Below are 13646 nucleotides of genomic sequence, written 5' to 3'. Positions count from 1 at the left end.
ATGAATCTCCCTGCCATGTATAATTACAATGCACCAATTGACAAAAACATACTTCAATTGATGTAACAGATGTCTTTTGAAAGTGATTATGAAGTATATACATCTGTCAAATAAATAAGAACTTCCTGTTGCCTGACATAGAAAAATTAAAGATATGTGTTTGTGAAAAACACTGGCTATTACTCAGATTTAAAAAAAAAAAAAAGCTGGGCGTGGTGGCACACGCTTATGATCCCAGCATTCAAGGGGCTGAGACCAGAGGATCGTGGTTCACGGACAGCCTCAGCTACTTAGTGAGGCCATCTGCAACTTAGTGAGACCCTGTTTCAAAATAAAGAATAAAAAATAGGGCAGGGGGTGTAGCTCAGAGGTTGAATGCCCCTGGGTTCCATCCCCAGACCCGCAAAAAAAATAAACAAGTAAATAAATAAATAAAAATTTTTAAAAAAGGACAAGCCAGGTATGGTGGCACACACTTGTAATTTCAGTACTTGGGAGCCTGAGATAGGAGGATCATAATTGGTTCGCAGCTAGCCTCAGCTACTTAGTGAGGCCCTGTTTCAATAAGGAGAGTCACCCTGAGACCCTCCACAATTTAGAGTGAGACCCTGTTTCAAAATAAAGAATAAAAAATAGGGCTGGGGGTGTAGCTCAGAGGAAGAATGCCCCTGAGTTCAATCTCCGATACTGAAAAAAAAAAAAAAAAAAAACCAGTACAAAATATTATAGATAAAAGTGCTAAACTCTGCTTTTCCTCCAGAATCACATTAAAGAAAAACCAAATCTACTGTATTTTTAAAATACGAATATTCTACCAGAAATTTCATTGCTTTCGCAGTAGATTCATTGAAAGAGATAAATCCTGTGAGGTGGCCTGACTCTAGCAGTCTGTGAAAACAGTGTCCTGATCTCTTTTTGTCTTTTCCTTTTTTCCTACTCTAAGAGGATATTTGTATAATATAATAATGCTTGTTATGTTATACCTTATATGAATATAATGATACCTAATTATATTATATATTCAATATACACAATTAGTTCTAATTAAAACGAATCCACCCTCCTGGTATCCCTTGGGATTGATATTTTTTAAAATATAAAATGCAAATGCTGTGGGCATGTATGTCATTATCACTATTTACTACATTATGACGTGTGATTATAAGACTATAATTCTCCCAAAAAAGTATAGGAAAGCAAAATAAAGAAAAAAACAAAAGGCTCCAGTTCTCGTTTAATCCATTATCTTTCTCACATTGTAGTCTTAGGAAAAATGGATAAAGAACAGCAGGGCCTAAGTAAATGACTACAGACTATTAAAATGCCTTACCTGAATGTTACTGTTTTCACAAGGGAGGACACTGCTTTCTGCAAGAGGCGACATACACATATGAGAGTTTTCAATACTGAAGGCAATTCCATTAACGAAATCAGTGATGGGTAAACTCCCATTATCAAGTGGCTCCTTAATCCAAGTGTTCTCATCTGCTGTATCTACAGGATCAACCATATCCACGGTGACATTCTCCTTCTCGCTTTCGACATCCTGCAGCAGTGCCAGTTCTTTCTCAGAGACCCTGGACCGATTCTGTGTAACTGACATGGCAGTCACCACCAAATGTGCGCCGCGTGTAGAAGCATCACTATTCAACTCCTGAGGGAGTATTTCTACAGCATCCATGACTGGTGACGAGACATCCGTGGAAGACACGTTCTCTTTACCTTCTTCATCTTCACTGTGAGGCTCAAGGGTAAAAGGTATCTGAAGCAGTGAGGTCCGATACGGGGTACCACCTCTACACATCTCCAGTCTCATAGGAGACCAATTTTTAATTGGCGAGCAGCCATCTATATAAGGACTTCTGACACATGGATTAGTAATTCCATTAGAATTTGTTCCAGATGAAGCATCAGGAGAATGGGTAGTAAACTTCCTTTGTTCTAAAAGATTGGAAGGGGGAAAAATCATATCATAAAAACACATAAATGGGAAAGCCATTATTAAATGGCAATTATGTTTCATGCCAGAAAAACTGTTTTTTTTTTTTTAACTAAATTGAAATTTGGGTGTTAAAAACAATAACACATTGGGTGTGGTGACACACTTGTAATCTCAGTACTTAGGAGGCTAAGACAGGAGGATCACAGGTTCATGGCCAACCTCAGCTACTCAGTGAGGTCCTCTGTAACTCAGTGAGACCCTGTTTCCAAATATATAAAAAATAGGAGTGGGGATGTAGCTCAAAGTTAGAATGCCCCTGGGTTAAATCCCCAGTATTATTAAAAATCACAAGTAAATGTGTCTCACAAAGCAGGATGAGGATGAAAAATAGTTTCCCTGGCTTTTTTCCTATTTTAACTAAAATATTTCACTCCTTGAGAATTACTTCCTCATAAACACACTGCTATCATCCCAAAATTATCCACATACAAAGATGCCTAGCAACCACACAAATACTGAAATGTATAGACGTTAAAGCAATGAGAAACCATTAATTTAACAATAACATTGAAGAACCTATCAATCTTGCACCCTTCATGAAGGGTACAAAGATACAAATATCAAAGCAGCAGAAGAGCCTTGTAATCCCAGTGTGAGCCAGGCCCTTGTACTGCTTTTACCATGGAGACAGGAAGATCGCAAGTTCCAGGACAGCCTCAGCAAGTAGTGAGACTCTCATCAACCTAGTGAAACCCTGGTCCAAAATAAAGCTAAAAAATAGGGCTGGGAGTGTTAGCTCTGAGGTAGAATGCCCCTGAATTCCATCCCTAGTCTGTCTGTCTGTCTGTCTGTCTGTCTGTCTGTCTGTCTGTCTCTCTCTCTCTCTCACTCACACACACACACACACACACACACACACACACGAAGACAATTTTTGGAATGTATTAAAATAGTAAATATCAAAGAGAATAATACAGTGAGGAAGAGAGACAACTTTCTCTCACACTACTGAACAAAACTTTAATGGGTGTAACCTTTTATGAAGAAAACTGACAAAACTGATCAAGAGACTCAAAACGACCCTTTATAAAATAATGTTTCTTCTACAAATTTAACCTAAGGATACGACAATGCACAACATAACACATTAGTTTTGTGATAAAGAAAAATTAGTATCAATTTAAATACATAGCAACTGTTAAAAACAAATGATACAGAGAGCTGGGGGTGCAGCTCAGTGGTAGAGTGCTTGCCTAGCATATAGAGGTCCTGGGTTCAATCTCCAGGACCACAAGTAAAACCCAAAGAACCCCAAAACAAATGATAATATAGGAAATGGTTCCAAACCATGATTTTGAGACAACAGTAAATAACTTCAAGGATCTAAGAAAATACTAATGCACTATATATTTTCTGAAAAAAGTAGAACATAGAACCGTGAATAATCATGTACAAATCTGTACACTCACAGATGTACACACACACACACACACACACACACACACACACACACAAAGACTAATAGAAAACAATTTTCAAATTTCTAATTTCATTTATTATTAATAGTTTTTCTAAATACGGGAAGTTTTAAAAAGTGGAATTTTTCGGAGAAATACATAAATTTCTGTGTACTATATTTATACCTTAAAACCTTTACCAAATATACTTTTATACAAAATATCAATATTTGGTTAGCAAAATATAAACCTATATGGGTCAGAAAGCATGTAGGAACCAACTTGTCTCTAATAAAATTGCCATTTTTTGATAAAGTGATAAATATTGCTAATCAAAGTAACCATACTTAACACTAGAGTAGAACTCCATTGAAAATTTTAATCTTTGAAGGTAAACTGTTCACTCTACAAAAAACACAAAACAAAAAAACCCAAAGTTCCGAAAAGTGATCGTTTAGAGTTCTGCTAGAAAAAGCCTCTTTAGAAGGGTGGTGGAGCTCACCTGTCATCCTAGTATTCGGGAGATGGAGACAGGAGGATCATGATTTTAAAATCAGCCTCAACAGCTCAGAAGACCCCCAGCAACTTAGTGAGACCTTGTTTCAAAATAAAAAATATAAAAGGGCTAGGGGTGTAGCTCAGAGGTAGAATGCCCCTCGGTTCAATCCCTGTAAAACACACACACACACACACACACACACACACACACACACACACACAGCCTCTTTAATAACAAAAAATAATAGTATAAAAATTTTAACTAGGTGTTTATTATGAGACATACCTGAGAGTGGTGTCTTTCTTATTTGAAGTGCAATTGGTGAGAAAGTAGGTGAAGAGATAGGCGGACTGGTTATGCTTCCCAAACTGTATTTTTTTGTACTACCCTGAATAGGGCTGGAAGAAAACTGCCCCTGTGATGAAGGTGAGGAATATAATGAATGATTCATGCCATCCTCTCCCTCAGCTCCTTATAATGCACGTTGATCGTCGTAATCTTCAGAATACATTTGTCAAGTAGGAATCATTCACAAGAACCACCCAAAGGCATCTTGGAACAAAGATAACTAAAAAGACGACTATCAAGTTTTTGGAATAGATTATGTTAATAAAAATAATTAAAGCCACTGTTTAATCAAACCATTAAATTTCCATTTTCTAAATAATTTACTCTAGTAATGCCAATCCAGCTGTGCGACACAGTACATCTTCTGCAATTCAATAAGTAACTTACAGTGAGACGAGATTCATGATGAATTTGGCCATCCCATATACCTTTACATACAAAATAGGAAAGTCTGTCTAAAAATATCACTATGTTTTTTTTGTTTGCGGGTCTGGGGCTGGAACCCAGGGGCATTCTACCTTCGAGCTACACCCCTGCCCTATTTTCTTATTCTTTATTTTGAAATCGGGTCTCACTGATTTGCAGAGGGCCTCACTAAGTAGCTGAGGCTGTCTACGAACCGTGATCCTCAGGTATCAGCCTCCCGAATGCTGGAATTACAAGCCTGCGCCACCACGCCCGGCTTTATCACTATAATTAATGACAATACATGAACTGAGTATAATACCCTGTTCATGAAGTATAATACCCTGTCATGGCTTGATATAGAATGCTTCCTAAAGAGCTCGCATAGTAAGCTCAGAGGTGACATGGTTGAGCCACGAGAGTTGTCACCTCATTAGTGGATCTGGGTGGGACTCTGGGGCTGTCGGGGGTGGGTGGAGAAAGTGGGTCCCTGAGGGTATGGCCTTAGGGACTGTGCTTGTCTCTGACTCCCCTGCTTGCTTGTGCTCTTTCTCTCTCCACTGCCCTCTGCCACCATGCCCTGGCCTCACGTGGACTGAACCCCCCAAATCTCCAAGGAAACTGAGAAGATAAACCTTCCTTCCACTAAACTGCATGGTCAGTCTCTTAGACTACAGCAGTTAGAGTGCTAAGGCAATTTCTCCTGAGTGCAATCTGAGCATGTAGATCCAGACACATCTACAATGAGCTAACCAACCACCTGTTAGTATAGTTCTTACCGAACTTGGCGTCTGCACAGGGCTCTTACACTGCACGGGAGATAAATCTATTGAATAGAACACCTCCAGGGACGCCTGAGCACCGCTAAGAGGACTTCTGGGAGAAGCCGAAGGTAAGGAGTCAGAGATACTTCCGTTTCCGTCTAAAAAAAGCTTTCTTCTAAGAGATGAAGAACTGAGGTTTCCAGGAGACTGATCTGCAAATTCATCAGCTCTAAAATAGTCACCTATGTTTAACAGTGGGAGAATACAAGGCAGAGCTAGTCATTTGGAAGAGCAATTGTAAATACAACTCCTAACAAATGTTACCTAATTTTTTCTTTTTTTTTTTTTTGGTGGTACTGGGGATGGAACCCTTCTACCTCCAGATTACACTCCCAGACCTATTTTATATTTTATTTGGAAACAGGGTCTCTTAAGCCAGCAAGGCTGGCTTCGAACCTGCGCGATCCTCCTGTCTCCACCTCCCAAGCGCGGGGATTACAAGCGTGTGCCACCACGCCCGGCATGTTACCTGATTTTTTTAAAAAACGATCTGAATCATATGTCTGAATTGTTTTTCAAGAAAGAGTTCAAAGTTTAATCATATATGTGATATTTACAAGTCCTTTATTATTCCCTATTTGGGGAATGTTTTGTTATTAGTATTATCCTAACATCAGTAAGATATTTATAGTTTAGCCAGTAGTAAAGTTAATAGGATTTTAAAAAAAAAGCTACTTCAGGTCATAGTCAAGAAAAACAGACATTCTGGACAGTTTCCCCACTTCTTTAATAAAAGGGATTGACACAATTTACGAAAAGACAACAAAACCTTGATTTACATTATTAAAGAGTTTAAGCAATAGAGTATTTACCTAGTATATTTTCTAAATTAAAATCCACGGGAAGAGACAGCAATGTCTGACAAGCAGCTGGAAGCAAGCAAATAAATAAATAATAAATAAATACGAACGCGGCTGGATGAAAGCCTATGCCATGCAAATGCGCATGTGCTTCCCAGTCAACCATCGCCCCGCGGTGTTCCAGCCAACCTGCAGGATTCCACTTGTGAATTCCATTACATGCCCCGCCACCTTCCCATAAGCTACTTCCCACACCTCCCACCAGTGATGGAAACGTGCTGACGGTAAAAGCTAACTCCTGGCTGGGGTGCTCGCACTTTGAATCGAAAAGGATGCCAGCCTGTAGTTGGGGGAAGATTTCCCTCCAAAAATATTCAAGAGAATGCTTTCCAAACCCAGGGATTAATTCACAGGTTTTGAACATGAAAACAACACACTATTACTGTTATTTCTAAATCATGGCTGGATGCATCTATTCTAATACATTTGTCTCCCTCTCCCCCCACCAGGGCTGGGGATTGAACCCACGGCCTTTCACATGCTCTAGGCAAATGCTCTTATACTGGACTATATCCCCAACCCTACATTTGTCTTTAAAAGTCAGCTTCTGTAAAATTATATTGTTCATTCACAAAGCAAGCAAAAAATTTCAATTCTAGACAAGTACGTTACTTTATGAATCAAATTTTAAAATCAAATGTAATTTAATAAGGAACATATTTTTTTTAGACTGTGTTCATACCCACCATTGCTTTTCTCAGAATGAATTGTCAGCTTTCTTCCAATCGGAGAATCATTATTTATGTTAATGCCTGTAAAAACATTTTAAGTGAAAACATCATACAATTGTATTCATTTACTTCAGTTATGTTTCCAAAGTGAAAAACTTACACACTGGAAGTTTTTATTTTACAATGTTTTAAAAATAAGATCTGCATTTCTAAGTTTATATTTTGGCCTTTATTTTAGGTTATCTTTTTAACTATGAAAAAGAACGAGGATAAAACTAAAGGAGGACTACAGAAACTAAAGAGGTTCCAAATAATACTTTTTCATTTTTTAAAAAACAAGTGAGCCGGGCGTGGTGGCGCACGCTTGTAATCCCAGCATTCGGGAGGCTGAGACCGGAGGATGGCGGTTCGCAGACAGCCTCAGCTACCTAGTGAGGCCCTCTGCAACTCAGTGAGACCTGGTTTCAAAATAAAGAATGAAAAATAGGGCAGAGGGTATAGCTTGGAGGTCGAATACCCCTGGGTTCCATCCCCAGACCCGCAAAAAAAAAAAAAAAAAATTAAATTTAAAAAAAATTAAAAAAAAATAAAATAAAATAAAAAATGACAAGTAATAACTGTATTTTTTAGTCCTTTTATTTTTGAAACAGGGTCTCACTGAGTTGTGAAGGGCCTCGCTAAGTAGCTGAGGCTGTCCGCGAACCGCAATCCTCCGGTCTCCGCCTCCCGAATGCTGGGATTACGCGTGCGCCACCACGCCCGGCTAACATTCCTTCTTTCTACCTGAAACTTCATATACTATCATCACTCTTTCACCAATACCCCCTCACTCCCACCAGTCTACTTTCTATGAGTTTTACTTCTGTAAAGTCCAATATAAATGAGAATAAGCAGTATTGGTCTTTATCTGCCTGGCTTATTTCACATAGTATAATGTCCAGGAGATTCCTCCCTGTTGTCCTAAATGGCAAAATTCCAATTTATTTTTTAAGGGTGAAGAGTATTCCATCGGGTATCTTTTCCACATCTTTTTATCCTTTCACCTGTTGCTGGATACTTGGGTTTAAACATCTTGGCTACTGAGAATAGTGCTGTAATGAATATGGAAGTACACACATACTGATTTTAAGTCCTTTAAACATATACCTAGAAATGGGATTGCTGAATCCCAAATAATACTTTTTTTCTTTTTTGCAGTATGGGAATGCCCAGTATAGAATGCCCAGGGGCATTCTACCTGAGCTACATCCCTGTTCATATTCTTTAGTCTTTATTATTTTTTTGTTTTGTTTTGTTTTGCAGTACTGGGGATGGAAACCAGAAGCATTCTACCTCCAAGCTACACCCCCCAGTCCTATTTTTATTTTTTATTTTTTTATTGGTGGTACTGGGGTTCCTAGAAACCCTTCTACCTCCAGGCTACACTCCCAGATTTATATTTTTATTTATATTTTTTTAAATTTTGAAACAGGGTCTCTTAAGCCAGTGAGGCTGGTGTCGAACCTGTGCTATCCTCCTGTCTCCGCCTCCCAAGCCCGGGGATTACAAACCTGTGCGCCACCACGCCCAGCCCCAGCCCTATTTCTAGTCTTTACTTTGAAACAGGATCTCAGTGAGTTACAAAGGGCCTCAATAAGTAGTAGCTGAGACTGTCCTCGAACCACTGATCCTCCTGTCTCAGCCTCCCAAATGCTGGGATTACAAGCGTGCACCACCGCTACTGGCAGTCTTTATATTTTTTTGAAACAGGGTCTCACTGAGTTGCAAAGGACCTCGCTAAGTAGCTGAGGCTGTCCGTGAACCACAATCCTCTGGTCTCTGCCCCTTGAATGCTGGGATTATCAGCGTGTTCCACCACTTCCGGCCCAAATAATGCTTTTTAAAGACAGCATGGTTAATCATTGCAATGTCAACTTTAAAAGGTAAGGGATACATTTTAGTCATCCTCAATGGCCTCAAACAAATCCTCCCTCACTTAAAGATTTCCCAAAAGAGATTTAGATAAACTGGATTAAAATCCAGACTCTTTCCACAAGTCCTGAAATTTGATCAATAAAACTATGATCTCTTATAGTGTAAGTAACCATAAAGTATAAAGTTTTTTTGCCCGGGTCTGGGGATGGAACTCAGGGGCATTTGACCTTTGAGCTACATCCCCTGCCCTATTTTTTATTCTTTTTATTTTGAAACAGGGTCTCACTAAGTTGCAGAGGGCCTCACTAAGTAGCTGAGGCTGTCTGCGAATCGTGATCCCTCTGTCTCAGCCTCCCGAATGTGTGCGCCACCACGCCCCAGTACCACCAAAAAAAAAAAAAAAAAAAAAAATCACCAGATTAAAAAACAAAAACAGTAACAGATATGACCAACTGAAGCAAAATAAAGAAAAAAGGAAGAGGATAGTCAAGCCTCGGATTGTTTTGTTTAACAATCCTAAATAAATAAGAGAGTAGGTGAGTGAGTACATTCCTCTATTAAATGAAATACTATTAGAATGTGTAAAAATAAAAATAAAATTCTGAATTCCACTGCCATCTAGACTAAGGCAGCGTGACCTTTTCTAAGCAACCAAGGCTCTCCTCTGCCTAAAACCTGGTAATGGTTTTAGGACGAAGTCCAAACATCTTCGTGGCTTAAAAAGCCCTGCAAAACTTGGTCTATTTCTCTAGCATCACTGCCATCCAGCTACATGTTACCTGAGTACCTGAAAACAACCCAGGCCTCTCTCCCCTCTCTAGGTTTAGGTATTGCTCTGTACGCTTTCTTTTTTGGTGGTACTGGGGTTCCTAGAAGCTCTTCTACCTCCAGGCTACGCTCCCAGACCTATTTTATACTTTTTTTTAAATTTGGAAACAGGGTCTCTTAAGCCAGCGCGGCTGGCTTCCAACCTGCGGATCCTCCTGTCTCCACCTCTCAAGTGCGGGGATTACAAGCATGTGCCACCACACCCGGTGCTCTGTATGCTTTCATCTCTGCTTTTCTCTCCCCTATTCCCGAAGTCAGGTCTCAACTTAAATTCTATCTTCTCCCAGCATGCCTCCCCTGCTGATCTCAAACCATTTACAGCAATATATCTTGACACCTTTCACTCAACTGCAAGTGTTTTCTTGATCATTGCCCCAGAAGGACTTCTTAAATAAGTTTAAGACTACAATCAAATAAAAAAAAATGGACAGATTTGATTACACCAAAATAAGAACTTTTATGCTATCAAGGCCACTGAAAACAAAATATATATGACAAAATGAAAGATGATATTTGATATGTTTAAAGTGAATATAACTATAAAATATAAGGTATCTTAGAAAACTAGTGGGAAGAAATGAGTAACAACTCCAACAGGAATACGGCCAATGACCCATAAACAGGCGTACTTTTTCAGGAGAGGAAATAAAAAAGGCTATTAGTATATGAAGATGTAATAAAAATTAAAGCAACCACTTAAGAGTGTCAACTAACCCACAAGAAAGGCAAAATTCAAAAGCCATATAATGACCAGTGTGGACAGGGATGGTAGCACAGAGAGTCCTAGGCACTGTTGGGCATGTAGACATTCTGGAGAGCAATCTAGCACTGCCTAGTCAAGTTAGGTAACCACATACCCTGTAACTCAGAAATTCTCTGGTTGTGTACATATTCCAAACAAATTCTCACTCAAGTCCATAAATAAAACCACCAACAATATACACTGCAATACCTTAACATTTGGTGTTGGAATAAGTCTTGGTAACACAACCAACAGAACATGCTAACATGCATTAACAAAACCATTTTCCCATTCACCCTTTCTTGGTCAAACTTTAGGGAAATGATACTAGACACTTATATTACCATGTGTTAGGTACATGGTCTTAGAGGTATAACAAACACCATTTTATAGAAAAGGAAACTGAGGTACGGAAGAGCTAAGTAACTTGCCTAGAGTGACACATCTTTGAACCTCGCTCATAACCCAAAGGATGGTGAGAGCAAAAGTAAGACAACCATCGCCTTTAGAAACATATTTGAAGCCGGGCGTGGTGGCAAAGGCTTGTAATGTCCGCGCTTGGGAGGCTGAGACAGGAGGATCGCACAGGTTCGAAGCCAGCCTCAGCTACTTAGTGAGGCTCTCAGCAACTTAGTGAGACCCTGTTTCCAAATAAAATATAAAATGGGTCTGGGAGTATAGCCCGGAGGTAGAAAGCCTCTGGGTTCTACCCCCAGTACCACCAAAAAAACAAAACAAAACAAAAAAAAAAAAAAAAAAAAAAAACAACAACAACAAAAAAACCCCCACCACACAAGAAGTCATTAATTCAACTCTATATTCAAAATCAACTGTCTCTGCACCTACATATCTGCTATATGCCTCACTCTAAAGTGATATTCACAATGGTCATAAAAAATAACTTTAGAACAGAAGAGCAAAAAACAAGCAAACAAAAGGAATGTAGTATGTTGGGCAAGTTTTGATCTTTATTCTTTTAAAAGGACTTAAATTCTGTTATCTAAAAATTTAATTTTAGCAGGGTGTGGTGGTGCACGCTTATAATCCCAGCATTCGGGAGGCTGAAACTGGAGGATCGCGGTTCGCCGACAGCCTCAGCTACTTAGTGAGGCCCTTTGCAACTCAGTGAGAACCGGTTTCAAAATAAAGAATAAAAAGTAGGGCAGGGGGTATGACTCGGAGGTCAAATGTCCCTGGGTTCCATCCCCAGACCCGCACACACACAAAAATAATGATAACAATAATTTTAAACAAGCTCTTTACAAAGAAGATAAGCTGACATTACACTGTGTTGCACTTTTTTTTAATATTATCAATTTTAGTTATATAATTTTAGTATACTCACATTTATTGGAATGATATTCTGAAAGTTGTTTCCCTTCATGATCAGTCCACGGGGAGGGTACGATGACATCTTTAGTGAAAAACTAGAAAAATTAAAGTTATATCATTAATTAGGCATAGATTTCGTCCAAATATGAATGGTACCTGTACTCAAAAAAAAAAAAAAATCAAATATGTCACTGAAAATCAGTTTTTTTACATTTTTAATACTGTGTGTGTGTGTGTGTGTGTGTGTGTGTATGTGTGTGTGTTGTGTACACCTAGGAACCAAACCCAGGGCATTCTACCTCTAAGCCACACCCTCAGCCCTTTTTATTCTTTGTTTTGGAAATAGGATGTCATTAGGTTGTCTCAGTAAGTTGCTAAGACTGGTCTCGAACCTGCAATCCTTATGTCTCAGTCTCCCATGTACTGGGATTACAGGCGTGCCTGGCCAATTTCTAATACCTAAAAACACAAATGACCGGAGGTAAAATAAGAGAAATTTAAAGTATACCAGTAGTTTGAAACTGGCTATAGTTGGAGTATTTATACAATAGATAACAGCAATCACTGGAAAGCAGATTCCTCCTATAACTGAGTGCGCCAGTTGAGCATTATCAAGAACACTAGCTAGTAAACTCAAGTAGAAGAACACTTGAATACACTTTTCTTCTTTCATTTGTAATATAGTATTTTCCCCTTCTTCTCTGTGTTCTGGAGACAAAACATGTTCTTTTCATTTTTCTCTATATGCATACAAAAAGAGCTAATTCTCTTAACTAAACTGCCTGTGAGTCTATGAGGAAAAGATATAAAAACAAAGAGAGTGGGAAAGAGATGATAATATTGAAAATTTACAGAGAAAAAGAAATATAAAGGACCCATACATTTATGAAGGAACACTAAGTTAAAAAAAAATCCATATAGTAAGCCGGGCGTGTTGGCGCACGCTTATAATTCCAGCATTTGGGAAGCTGAGACAGGAGGATCCCGATTCAAGGACAGCCTCAGCTACTTAATGAGGCCCTTTGCAACTCAGTGAGACCCGGTTTCAAAATAAAGAGTAAAAAATAGGTTTGGGGATGTAGCTTGGAGGTAGAATGCCCTGGGTTCCATCCTCAGGGCTGAAAAAAAAAAAAAAAATAGCACAAATTTTTAAAACTTAATCACTATTACAGAAAAGAGAAAAAATTAACAGGATCATAATAAACAAGGAATATAAATTGGTACAATCTTGGGGCAGGGCAATATGGAAAAATTCATCCAAACCAAGCCTCTGACTTAACAAGTCCATTTCAAGTATTCAAAATACATGGGAAAGTCCCCATACTATAGTAATACAAGGATAATGAACACTGCTTACACATCTATCAACAGGGTCTGGGTTATTGTGCTGTTACTAAAAGAACACCAAAGTCTATATGTGCTAATTATTGAAAAATATCCAAAAAAGATTATTAAGAAAAAAAACAAGCTGAAAATCAGTACAAAAAAGATGAACCTATCTGTCTAAAACATTTAAAAGATATATGTTTTATGTGTAGAATTAATCCTAAACTATACATAAGAAATGCTATAGCAGTTGCCTTCAGAGCAGGATAGAGAAGCAAGAGCTTTTTATTTTCATTTTATATTTTTCCTTTGCTATCGAAATTCTTGGTTTTATAATATATACACAATTCTATTTTCAAAAATACATGTTTTAGCAAATCAGTTTCAGATATGCTAACTCTAATCTTCACTTTGGCTTCATTCCTTAAGTTCTCCCGGCTGAGTTTCCCTTTAAAACAACTAAGATTCTATAAAGAGAGCCTATTTTCCAAAATGTTG

General features: G+C 38.5%; 1 protein-coding gene across 1 annotated transcript in view; it reads right to left on the bottom strand.

Moving 5' to 3' along the window:
• The window catches only part of BORA (BORA aurora kinase A activator), a gene marked incomplete at both ends in the record, with an annotated part of 28792 nt that overhangs the window by 7565 nt on the left and 7581 nt on the right, over window positions 1–13646 (bottom strand). The window contains 6 exons of the mRNA XM_080689484.1: window positions 1331–1941; window positions 4184–4313; window positions 5431–5657; window positions 6288–6344; window positions 7022–7087; window positions 11836–11917. Coding sequence (XP_080545610.1) covers window positions 1331–1941; window positions 4184–4313; window positions 5431–5657; window positions 6288–6344; window positions 7022–7087; window positions 11836–11917 — 1173 coding nt within the window. The remainder of the gene's footprint in view (window positions 1–1330; window positions 1942–4183; window positions 4314–5430; window positions 5658–6287; window positions 6345–7021; window positions 7088–11835; window positions 11918–13646) is intronic.

This window comes from Muscardinus avellanarius (genome assembly GCF_963383645.1).
Source record: "Muscardinus avellanarius genome assembly, chromosome: 2".
Taxonomy (NCBI): Eukaryota; Metazoa; Chordata; class Mammalia; order Rodentia; family Gliridae; genus Muscardinus; species Muscardinus avellanarius.
Note: the sequence above shows the minus strand (reverse complement) of the source record. Positions and strands in the feature narration are given on the sequence as shown.